The following is a 13,030-nucleotide window of genomic DNA, read 5'->3' as shown; positions in this document are numbered from 1 at the left end:
ACCCACTCTTTATGTCTGTGTAAGTAGCTCATAATAATAAATGCTCAGTAAGCATCATTTGCTTTTAAAGTTTCTATCATATCAAAAGAATTCCTCACAATACATTTATTGGCAGCAACAACACGCAATATAACATTATTCTCATAATATACGTCACAAAATATTATTTTAGGATTTTTAGCAGCACTGGGTATGTTTGCTGTTTTTTTGGTTTACATAAAAATAATATACATCTTTACCAAACCATCGGTGACAGTTGCAATAGATGTCAACAGTCCCCAGCTAACTACATCCACACGTTTTGGTCCTATCCAATCTCTCTTATTTCTGCCACCAAATATTTGACACACTTGCAGCATGCTGAATGCAGAACTTGGTCCTGATCCCTATTCAGATGTATTCCTTTTTGTAGGTTTTAACTTCTTAACATCTGGGATGCTTCATATCTAACCATTTTTACAGACGCAATGCGGTTTGGCCATCAACCCCCTGACATTGTCAAAGTTGTTCTGATTTTTGCTCTGATTATTGTCACATTGGGGTTTTGGGGTGGACCAAAGTGCAGACAAGAGCTTGGAAGCAGCATCTTAAATAAATCCTTACTTTATTTGCAGGATCAAAAACGTAACAAAAATTACTGCAGGTATTACACAGAACCAGAATCCAAAAACTTGCGTAGCTGAAAACACTGCAGGAACATGGCATGAACGAGGGTAGCGAGTGTGAGCGAAGGAACCAGCAAAATACAATGACACAAATCCAACTAATATACTGAGGGAGTAACAAAAGGGCAGGTAATCAAAGAAACAGGGAACAGGTGTGACAAGGAGGCACGGAGGCAGAGGGAGCAGGTGAACCTAATAAAACTAAAGCATGAGGAAAAGACCTAAATGACAAGACAGTGAGCAGACCTGAAAGAAACTATATACCAAGATAAAATAAAACATAGAATCAAGAATAAACATGAACTGAAGGAAACTGAGAAACTGGAAGGGACACAACAACCTAAGCAATTGGTAAAATAGAAACCATAAGGGAAACCTGACTACAAAAGTAAACAAACCTAAACCAACACTGATAGAACAAAACTGGAAAGGAAACAGAGAACCAGAATATGTACAAACCAACAATAACTAAAATCCTATAAGGAAGAGCCAGAAGGAGAACAAATACCTAACCATAATTAAATTCAGAGATACTAAATGAGGAACTAAACTAAAGAATCCAAGGAAGACAACTATAATAGTAATAATAATAATAATAATAATAATATCACAAAGTAAAAAGAAAGCAACTAGTAAGAAGCTGAAAACGAGAGGAGAGAAACACAACTCACACTAGGAGACGGTAGAGGGAACAAAACTAACAGGAGGCAAAAGGAAATAAACAAACTGCAAAAACCCAAACTAAATAAAAAGTTGAAAACACAAGACCACAACAAAGTCAAAGATGTCATATCATGACAATTATGTCTTTCAGAACATACAATTTGAGGCATCATTTGCTTCTTATGCTCTATTTTTTGACAGTTTCCATTGTAACAAGGCAATTACTCGGAGACATAATGAACTTATTGGCAGTAGCTAAATGAGTAATAGAATCACATGAGAAGAAAGCCTCACACTTTATTAAGTACAATTTTGGTAGCCTACAGACTTGCAGGATTTTATAGTTCATTGGAGTATAACATGCTTGCCTAATAAAAATTTTATTTTACCTTAAGGTCCAAGAGAATTGAACAGCATCAGTGCGAAGACGTTAGATGGAGACAGGGGCCTCTTGACACACTTACCCACACAGGACACAGAAAGTGAAGTCTATTCAGTCACCACTGCCTCACCAATGAATATGCCCAACCACCAGCCTGTCCTCAAGGGTCTGCTGCTTCATGAACACCTACTTACTAGAGACTTCCAGGGAGACCAGCATTTTTTCAGGAAGGATGGCTCTGTGGCTAGAAACCCCACCATGCCAGGCTTTGTCTCTGCTCCAAATGCAGGAGACGTTGTCACTCAAATTGTGCCCCATGAGGATGCCCCAGCCTTCTCAGACATTGCCACTACTGCTACGGAGCCTGCCACATCTCCACTGACGACACACTCTCCAACAACACCAGGCCCGCCTGTCCCTCTTCCTCAGAAGAAATCACCCAAGGAGAAGATGCCGGATTCAGGCAATTTGGTGCCAACAACAGATTCTCTCACTACTCAAGTGACACTATACAGCAGAGGCCCAGGCACCCCAGTAGCATCCTTATTGTCACGGGAAAGGGATTCTCTCCTTGATGCCACACCTGGACCCTTTTCAACAATAAAAGAGAAAGAAAAATTAAACCCTGACTCTCTGATCTCTAAGATTCCTTCATCATTTCATGAAGAAGTCACAAGCGTGGCATCCACGACTGTCATCACGACTACCATCACTACAATGCAAACATCAGGTAAGCATGTTGATACTTTCCTTTGACCTTCAAAAATCATCTAAAAAATATATATAAATAAAATAAAGGACTTTAAAGTTAGATGTATCAGTCTGCAAGACTTAACCCATTTTTCCCAGCAGGGAAGACATTAAGCATCAGGTCATCAACATCATTGTTCATTTTAGCATTCTGTACACAGCTCGCTATTCATCACTCCACCAGGGATAACAGAGTTGCTCATGTGACAAAAACAATCAGATTTTTTCCCGATGTGTACTGCCTGTCCTTTCCACTGGTCACAGAGGGCTGAAGGCCCAGATAAGCGGTATCAAAAAGGATATCTGCCGAGATAGTTGGAGGGTTACGGGGGCATGGAGAGACACAGGTGGGCTGTCAGAAAGATCAGTGGACTGGGAAAAACAGAAATCACTTTTATTTTTGCTCTCTCCAACAGAGCCGTGCAGCATGAATTTCACTGAGTCTGAGGGTAACATTGAAATCCAGCAGCACGTTGACCCTGGGGTGGAATGCAACTACTTGATTACTGTTTACCTAGGATATGGCATTGAGATTCAGGTAAGTGCTAAAAACTTTAATGTTGGTCATCTTAAAACATTTTGATTGTTTTTGTATGTTCCAGAGATGTCATCAAAATTGGTGACTTGGTGTTTGATTTAAATCTAATTGCTCTCAGGACTAATCTTCATCTATTGTAATCAGGAGGGAACATCTAATATACAGGCTACACCTCTAACAGCGTATGCACATATTTTGTTAAGGGGTGTGTTTGATTTATTAGCCAGAGAGGTTGGTAGACTGTTGGTTATAAATCGATTATAGCAATCTTTTCATGTTAGCTGTAGCATCTTAATAATGACCAAAGGGATGTCTCACAACATGAGCTCTGTTACCCTTTATTTGGTAATCTATGACATATCTTGGAACAACTTTATAATTTAGACGTAACAACAAATGTTTTAAATTAAGATTTAGAACATGGTTTTCAATGATTCTTGAATATCCACCAACTTGGAGGAAAAGGACAAAAAGACTCCATGTCCCACTGTACAATAAAGCACTGGACAACACGAACACAGGGATTAACAAGTGTCAGCAATGTCATTACAAACACACTTATGGTCCTTCAAAAAATAGTACATCCTGTTTAGTCTACTCATTCCTGTTATTTTTTGATGAACTTAAATTTATAGTTGTATTGCTTATGGGGTCAATTAGAATTTTTTTAAAATAATTGACAATTTTCATAACAGTTTGCATCCATCCAACCATTGTCTATATCTGCTTATCCTTGCAGGATTTTATTTGAAATGAAAAATTATCATAAATGTGCATAATGTTAAATGAGATGAGTATGTAAGAGTACATCATAGGCACATTAGATGGCATACAGTCAATGAGCATATATGTCTTTCAGTCATCAGAGATTTGACTTAGACTTACTGCTTAAATTCTTGACTTAAACTTGGAAAAAAATGACTTGGAAGCATCCCTGGTAGGTTCAAATACACATCTTTAAAGCTGGATCAACTAGCACCCTGCAAGGAAGCTAAAATAAACTACAAGCAAGACCCCAAGGTCCAACCACAGCTTTGAAAATATGGTATTTATGTTCTTTTTCTGTTCTGTGCCAGTCTAAAAGGAATTACCCAAAAGCTTCACCCACCAGTTCTTTGATTAATCTGCTGCTTGGTGCAGGGCAAGTGAGGAACTTCATGTAGGTCAAAACCTGGTATCTGTTCCTGTAAATTCAACTGATGGTGACCCAAAAGACATGCCGGAAATTGATAAACCTGAATTGCATCTGTAGGACAGTTAACCAAAAGACAAACCATCAAAGTTATTAGAAAGGTTAGTAAAGCTGGGGGAGCACTGCATGAAAAAAATGTTTTATGGAAGCTTAGCTGACTTAAACTGTGGAAACACCTACTAGACTGACTCCCTTTTGCACCACAATGTTTTATTCAAGAAGTGAACTGCCCTGACTTATTTTGGTTTAGTTTCAGCTGAAGAAAGAAAAATTTGCTTGTGTTTTGTCGCTTGTTGGAGACAGACAGTAAGTGAATTTACTTGAGTGAGTGGGTGAATGGGGGCACAAGTGATGGGGCCTTGTCTGAGGTTGAATATTTGCTCGGTAAGTCTCTTCACAAAAGGTTATAAAAATTAACTGTCAGTGTGAGCATGTTCCCGAGCATTTGCAATTCCTCAAACGCTTCATTTACCACTGGAGACTTTAAAATGCACAAGCTTTGTCTTGCTGCCTCTGGAGGGCTAAGATAAGTCTTGACAGAGTATATGTTTGAGAATGTGCTTTTCTCCAAAGGCTTTCTCTGGGTAACTTAAGTAAATTCTGAACTACTTATGAGTAGACACACATTCACCTGCGTGCACACTCACATTGTCAGTGTATTTGATGTATCAGCCGTTGGCTTTCACAGCTTCTGGTGTATTTGGTACAACATTTGTTTTGTAACTTTATGAAAAAGTTCAACCAGGCTGCATGAAAACCCAGAAGGATGTCATGCATTTCAAGTACTATGCAAACAGATGGGGGCTACTATGTGGCTCCCTGTAACAGTCGGAGGAGAAAATTATTTCATAGCAAGCTGTAAAAAAATGTTTTTTGTTACAGGAAAGCATATATTCAACAAAAGGAAATGCATTATACATTCTCACTAGTAGTTTGGGGGATTTAACGTCATTCTGGGTTCACTTTTTATGCAATACAAGTGACCAATAAGCCTAATAATCTTTCCTAGTATTATGCCTACTTCTTTAAGCCAGAAACGGACTCACTTGGAGCAGTGATTTTAAATTTTTATCTATGAAACAAGGCCGAAGCCTCATTCCCTACTGCAGCCTTTTTTTTTTTTTTTTTATATATATATAAACAAAACCAATGTCCCAATTATGCCATGGAGAACACTGGAAAAACTAGAATACATACTACATGCATACTTCTACGCTTCTTCGGTAAGATCAGTAATGATATACAGTATATCTGACGAAAATTTGTTGTGCTCCAAACTAGACAGAAAGTCAACAATCTTTTTGATATGTTTGTAAAGAAATGCTGACAATAAAATCAAACAGAATACAGTAAAGTATTGGAGTAGTGCCATTCAGTAAGTTACAGAGCCTTGCAAAATAATTCAAAGCCTTTCAGCTTTTCAATTCTTTGTCATTTTTCAAATACAAACTTATATTAAAAATATATTTAAATGAGATTTTGTGTGGTATACCATCTAAAAGTAATTTATTACAGAAATTAAAGTGATTCCCCTTTTTTAAAAAGTTTTGCAATCAAATTCTGAAGTGTTTCAGCTTCCCTGAGTCAATACATTTTAGAACCAACGTTCCTGCAGTTAAATTTGTGAGTCTTTTAAATGACAGTATGTCTCTACCAGATTTGCACATTTAGAGACTGAAATGTCTGCCTATCCATTTTGCAAAATAATTGAAGCTCAGACAGATTGCATGGAGAGAATTAAAAAAGATAGATAAAATACTAAGTGGTGATACAAAATGGGAGAGTGTTGTCCCATACTGACAGAAATGTCTTAAGAAGCTTGTTTTATTGCAAGTAAAAGATCACTCAAGATTGTTGCAATGATGCCACTGCATTTTGAATGAATGAATGACTGATCCTATCAAAGGGCAGAAAAAGGTCTGTAGTAATGTCTGTAATGTCCAATAGGTTGACTGCTTATTTTCCCCAAACACTAAAGAAGCAGAGGTTTTTCTTTTGTTGCAAAATCTGTTAAAAAAAACAAAAGTGCCAGATCTTAAAAACATTACAAAACATAAAAAAAAAATCAAGAAATACTGTTTTAAAAATCCAGTCAAGGCTCTCAGACTTTCCTGACTTGCATTGGTTCCTAGGCTCAATCAATTTCCGTGGTCTTGGTCTTATAATTTACAGTGCCAATCACAGGCTGACATTTCACTGACAACTCTGAGGTGATGAGCTGTAGGAAAGACATTATGGCTGAAGCGCATGTTCATAGTTTGGCAGCCAGCCTTCGTTATGGAAGGAGGTTTTCATTATAGTTGACAGTCCAGCAGTTTGCAAGGGCAGAGCATGGTAATTAAATTAACGAATTAATCTGGAGGACAGATGTGAAAACTGAAATGAATATTTTCAGATTCTTTTTTTTTTTAATCATTAGTTCACTCACACATCTCACACAAACAGGAACATTGCCACTTCCAGCCCTCAAAGATGCCTTTAAGTGGGATGAAAAATATGGGCAAGGAATAAGCATGATAAGACAATTCCTGTATTTAGTCTATATTATTTTTAGCAGTGTGGCAGCTTGTGGACGAAGGAGGGTGATAAATGTAGCAGGAGAATTTACTGCCCTCAGCCTCGCTGTTCTACCCCTCTCGCAGCATATAATGCATTGCCCCAGCTGGTGTTTCTGACCGCATTATGATTTAGTAGCAGAATTATTGTGAGAATATTAAGAGGCTGATATATCATAACTTTCAGCAGAAAGGTACATAATGTTATAAATAGTGGAAGCTTTTTTTTTCTTCTTGTTTTAAAGGTATTGCTGTTTTTAGTTCTCACTACGTTTTATTAATTAATTAATTTATTGAGGTGTATTTATCAGTGTAGAAGATACTCATATGAAAAGAGTATAAAAATCATTTAAATATGATATTTAATGTTGATTTTAGAATGATATTCACCTAATCCATTTCTCTTATCATGTCGTTAATCGGGTTTAAATTAAAATATAATGGATTACCTTTTAGTAACCTTGATTTAAAAACAAAGTACACCAGTGTTTAGTAATAATACCATTCAGGAAGGAGATGGGCTCTGTTTCTAAAAGATTAACATGTTTTGGTGCAAAATGTGCATATGCTGGGAAGATAGGGAGTCATTACTTATAGGGAAACAAATCCTGTACTGACATGGGCTGAAAAGCCACTCAGAGAAGTTGCCATTACTGTAAAAGCAACAACAACAACAACAACAAAAAATAGCCAGATTTTAAATTTCAAATTAACTTAGGGAAAGACCTTGATTTCTGCAGACATGTCCTGTGGTCTGATGAGACAAAAATTTGAGTGCTGGGCTATAATGACTATTGCTAGATTTGGAGGAAACAGGGAAGCATGCAGGCCTGAGAAAACCACCCCAACAGTGGAGTATTGTGGTGGCAGCATTATGGTGTGTGGGTGTTTTGCTGCAGAAGGGACTGGTGGACTTCATAACATGTACAGGTCCTTCTCAAAATATTAGCATATTGTGATAAAGGTCATTATTTTCCATAATGTCATGATGAAAATTTAACATTCATATATTTTAGATTCATTGCACACTAACTGAAATATTTCAGGTATTTTATTGTCTTAATACGGATGATTTTGGCATACAGCTCATGAAAACCCAAAATTCCTATCTCACAAAATTAGCATATTTCATCCGACCAATAAAAGAAAAGTGTTTTTAATACAAAAAACGTCAACCTTCAAATAATCATGTACAGTTATGCACTCAATACTTGGTCGGGAATCCTTTGGCAGAAATTACTGCTTCAATGCGGCGTGGCATGGAGGCAATCAGCCTGTGGCACTGCTGAGGTCTTATGGAGGCCCAGGATGCTTCGATAGCGGCCTTTAGCTCATCCAGAGTGTTGGGTCTTGAGTCTCTCAACGTTCTCTTCATAATATCCCACAGATTCTCTATGGGGTTCAGGTCAGGAGAGTTGGCAGGCCAATTGAGCACAGTGATACCATGGTCAGTAAACCATTTACCAGTGGTTTTGGCACTGTGAGCAGGTGCCAGGTCGTGCTGAAAAATGAAATCTTCATCTCCATAAAGCTTTTCAGCAGATGGAAGCATGAAGTGCTCCAAAATCTCCTGATAGCTAGCTGCATTGACCCTGCCCTTGATAAAACACAGTGGACCAACACCAGCAGCTGACACGGCACCCCGGACCATCACTGACTGTGGGTACTTGACACTGGACTTCTGGCATTTTGGCATTTCCTTCTCCCCAGTCTTCCTCCAGACTCTGGCACCTTGATTTCCGAATGACATGCAGAATTTGCTTTCATCCGAAAAAAGTACTTTGGACCACTGAGCAACAGTCCAGTGCTGCTTTTCTGTAGCCCAGGTCAGGCGCTTCTGCCGCTGTTTCTGGTTCAAAAGTGGCTTGACCTGGGGAATGCGGCACCTGTAGCCCATTTCCTGCACACACCTGTGCACGGTGGCTCTGGATGTTTCTACTCCACACTCAGTCCACTGCTTCCGCAGGTCCCCCAAGGTCTAGAATCGGCCCTTCTCCACAATCTTCCTCAGGGTCCGGTCACCTCTTCTCGTTGTGCACCGTTTTCTGCCACACTTTTTCCTTCCCACAGACTTCCCACTGAGGTGCCTTGATACAGCACTCTGGGAACAGCCTATTTGTACAGAAATTTCTTTCTGTGTCTTACCCTCTTGCTTGAGGGTGTCAATAGTGGCCTTCTGGACAGCAGTCAGGTCGGCAGTCTTACCCATGATTGGGGTTTTGAGTGATGAACCAGGCTGGGAGTTTTAAAGGCCTCAGGAATCTTTTGCAGGTGTTTAGAGTTAACTCGTTGATTCAGATGATTAGGTTCATAGCTCATTTAGAGACCCTTTTAATGATATGCTAATTTTGTGAGATAGGAATTTTGGGTTTTCATGAGCTGTATGCCAAAATCATCCGTATTAAGACAATAAAAGACCTGAAATATTTCAGTTAGTGTGCAATGAATCTAAAATATATGAATGTTAAATTTTCATCATGACCTTTTGGAAAATAATGAACTTTATCACAATATGCTAATATTTTGAGAAGGACCAGTATATTAACACATCAACCAAAAACATCAGCAATGAAGTTTATGCTTGAGCACAAATTGGTCTTGCAAATTGATAATGAGCCTAATTAGGCAGCGAAATTACCTGTAAAGTTGCTTAAGGAAAACAAAGTCAATGTTTAGGCACAGCCATTACCAAGTCCTGATCACTGCTCTGTAGAAAATGTAGGGGCAGAGCTGAAAAAGTGTGTGTAAGCAAGGCATCTTACAAATCTGACTTAGTTACCCCAGTTCTGTCTGAGGGAATGGGACAAAATTCCAGCAAATTATTGTGAGAAACTTGTGGACAGATATCCAAAACTTTCAACCAGTGTCATATAGCATAAATGGTAGTTCTACCAAGCACAAATAGCAACAGTATGTGAACTTTCTCAAGTTTAGAAAAAATCTCTAAAAATTGTTTCTCATTATTCTGACACTTAGCAAATAGAAATAATTTTTGTAATCCTAATTAATCCACAAAAAGAAAAGTATAATTTTATATCAGAGAGAAGAAGGTTATGTGTTATCTTATACAATGTATAAAATGGAATAACTTTATATACACAGTTAAATGTAATTATATTTAGTAATAGTAGCAGCTGTGGTAGTAGTAGTATATATACACATACATGTGTTGTCACATTTTTATTCATATTACATTTATGTCTTATACACAAAACACAATGCATTTAAGTGAATACTAACTTCATCAGATTGGAAACAAAAATGAAAGTGTCAAAAAAATAGTTCTACTTTAATACAAACATCCTGTGAGCTTTTTTCAGTGATTTAATCATATTTAAAATGAATCATGTTTCTGAATCATGAATCATTTCTATCTCCTTCTTCACCGCTGTCACTTTAGCAATACGTTTTTAGCACAGGACAGATGGAGATTTTCTAGAGCTGGGCTATGGCATTAAAGAGCTTAAAATCTGTTTTGGAGCTTCTTTCATGTGATCAAATTAATCTTGTTGGGTGAAGCTAGCTATCAGCTCCTTCCAGGCCATCTGTCCTGCTCCGAATTCTGCATCTTCTTTTCTCACCGACTTACTTTCCTGGGTCTTAAGGAGTTTCAGTATGAGCCTGTGCAAACACTCTGATTGGCCTGTTTACTGGAACATCTTCCAGTATTTCTAAAGCAGAATGTAAGAATGTGTAGGAAGCATTGGGGATAGAAGTGAACATTGGGCTGCTCACGTTGTTGTAAAGGGTGATTGCAGCAGTGATCCCATCTGCTAAAAGGCTTAAAGTAAAAATCTCTGAGAAAATGATAGGGTGGATTTTGCTGCTGTTGTTTTTCTCTTTACTTTCATCCATTTTGTTATTTTTATCTTCTGCCATCCTTCCATTGTATGTTTTTTATAGGTCACTTCACCTCTTTCATTTCATTACTTTTCATAGATTTTCAGATTTCTCAGAAGGATTACCAGCGAAAGCCACATATTATTAGTATTTGAACATTTTACACTGAGGCCGTTTTTACACCAATGACCAGAGAATTTTAGATTTCTTAAAAGGATTGTACTACAACCATATCATACCAGTGACAGCCAAACATTATTAGTATTTCAAAAGTTTGGACTACAAACTGTTTTATACCAGTGATCCAGCTTATTTGAATGATGAGACCACAACTGCCTCAAACCAGCGACCTCAAGGATTAATATTATCATTTTTCTCCTAGCACCGGATAAGCTAATTACCTCTACTAGAAAGATTGGATTAGAACCAGCTCTTACCAGTAAACTCCCAAGGATTATTAGTTTCATTTGATTTGTTTTTCTGTTTGATTTTCTGTATCATTGTAATGTTTTTCCTCACGTACAGCAATTTGAGTGCCTTGTTGCTGAAAAGCGCTATATAAATATACTTGACTTGGCTTGACTCTTTTCAAGTCTTATTTACTCTAAGTTTCAAGTATTCATCTCTCTTTTATATTACTGTGACATTTTACAAACCACAATCTCAAAAAGACAATAAATTATAGAACCACATTTTGTTGCAATTACAGTTGTAAGTCTTGTCTGAGCATGTGTTTTGCATATTTCCAGACCGAAATATTTGTCCATTGTTTGCAAAATATCTCAAACCCAGATTGGATGTAGAGTGATGAATGTCTGTAAAAGTCTTTTAAGTCTAGCCACAAATTCTCAATTAGATATAGGTCTGGACTTTGATTAGGTCCTTCTAACACATGCATATGCTGCCTTCAAGGAAAAGCTGTATTCTGCCAGGAGTAAACACATTTTCTAATTATACTAGACATTAATTAAATGTCTGTAAGGTTTGGTTTCACTGGAATTTTTAAGAAGTATAAATTGTAAATAAGAAGTTGCACTTAATCTGTAATCCCTGGTTAGGGTTAAATAAAATAAATAAATAAAGGTGGCTCAATAAATAAGCAGGTCACAGTTATTAGATTTTGCTTTGTGAAAAAATTCCAAACCTTTTTTTACGTTTCTTTTCACTTCACAAGTATTCACTAGTTTGTGTTGGTCTATCAATGTTAAATCCCAAAACATGTCCAAGTTGTGGTTGTAACATGACAAAATGTGAAAAAGTTTAAAGGGGGGGTGAATATTTTTGTAAAGCTGTTTATCCGGAACCTGGTCTTAACAATAAAACATGAATTGGCTGACTATTTTTTTTACTAAGGATAAATAAATTATGCTATTTAGGACTATCAGTAATATTCTGCGCTCAAATAACAAATTTCAAAACTCAAACTTTTATCAGTGTAGTTAGACACAATATTAAAATATAAAGCAATGGTCTTGAGTCTCGTAGGGGAAAATTAAAATGTCCACGTTTAACAAACAGAGAAATGAATGTTGTTTCACAAATTTTCAGACAAAATAGAATCAATTTGAGAGCATATAATGAGCTAAAGGCTAGATGTGCAAATGAATTCTCCTCAAGGTAAGTTTTTTCTTCTTCTTTGTTTGAGGAGGCTCATCAATGAAACGCCCCTCTAAGGATTGAAATGTTGCCGAGCATGCCAAGTGTTTACAGCTAACCCCGTCTTGAAGGTTAACGATTGGTAATTGATGGTGCCTTGGTGACCACGCTCCTCTGACTCCAATCAATAGGCATGTTAATAAGCAGCAACAATACTTGACACGCAGGTCCCTCTCAGTGCTGGTTGAATTGCCGTATTGATTCTTGCACTTTCATTTTAATTCCAGTATTTTTTACAAAGAGGAGCAAAATGCTCAAGGCATGGACCCTGGCTTAGGGTGGCTGATGAGAGAGGGAATTAAATTGTTTTTGTTGGTGTTTTGGTGGCTGCTAGCGCTCTAGTCAGGTGAACAGCTTTCAAGAAGAAGTAATATTTCCAACACAAGCAAGTGTCAACTTTTTATTTTTTTAAATCTACAAGTTTCTTTTTAAAGTTCACAGTTGAATATGATCCTTTTTTTTTCAACCCAGACACCCTTTGACTCAGGGACATTGCACAAATGTCACAGGACATAGCCGATGTGTCAGAGGCAGAGCCAGCCTGACTGAGTAATGGAAACCAGGACAGGCTTCCAGGCTTTAATCAACTTGAGATGAGGCAAAGGAAAACCTTCATCATGCTGTGATGTGGGGTAGTAAGCCAGGACATGAAGATGGCTAGCCTGATCTTGATGGGCTCTTTAGGGTGTCTAGGCTTTGCAGAGATGAGTTTTCATGGGGCCTAGCCATCCCAAGAGGAAAGCTTTCAGGTGACACTAATTGCTCCTCCACCCAGCTTGCTGTCATTGA

General features: G+C 37.7%; 1 protein-coding gene across 1 annotated transcript in view; it reads left to right on the top strand.

The window, feature by feature from the left end:
• The window catches only part of LOC124876619 (seizure protein 6 homolog), a 149,378-nt gene that overhangs the window by 68,652 nt on the left and 67,696 nt on the right, over positions 1–13,030 (top strand). Inside the window, exons 2-3 of the mRNA XM_047379545.1 lie at positions 1,724–2,440; positions 2,877–2,998. Of these exons, the coding sequence (XP_047235501.1) occupies positions 1,724–2,440; positions 2,877–2,998 (839 nt within the window). The remainder of the gene's footprint in view (positions 1–1,723; positions 2,441–2,876; positions 2,999–13,030) is intronic.

This window comes from Girardinichthys multiradiatus, chromosome 11 (assembly GCF_021462225.1).
Source record: "Girardinichthys multiradiatus isolate DD_20200921_A chromosome 11, DD_fGirMul_XY1, whole genome shotgun sequence".
Taxonomy (NCBI): Eukaryota; Metazoa; Chordata; class Actinopteri; order Cyprinodontiformes; family Goodeidae; genus Girardinichthys; species Girardinichthys multiradiatus.
This window is presented reverse-complemented; position numbering and strand designations above follow the sequence as displayed.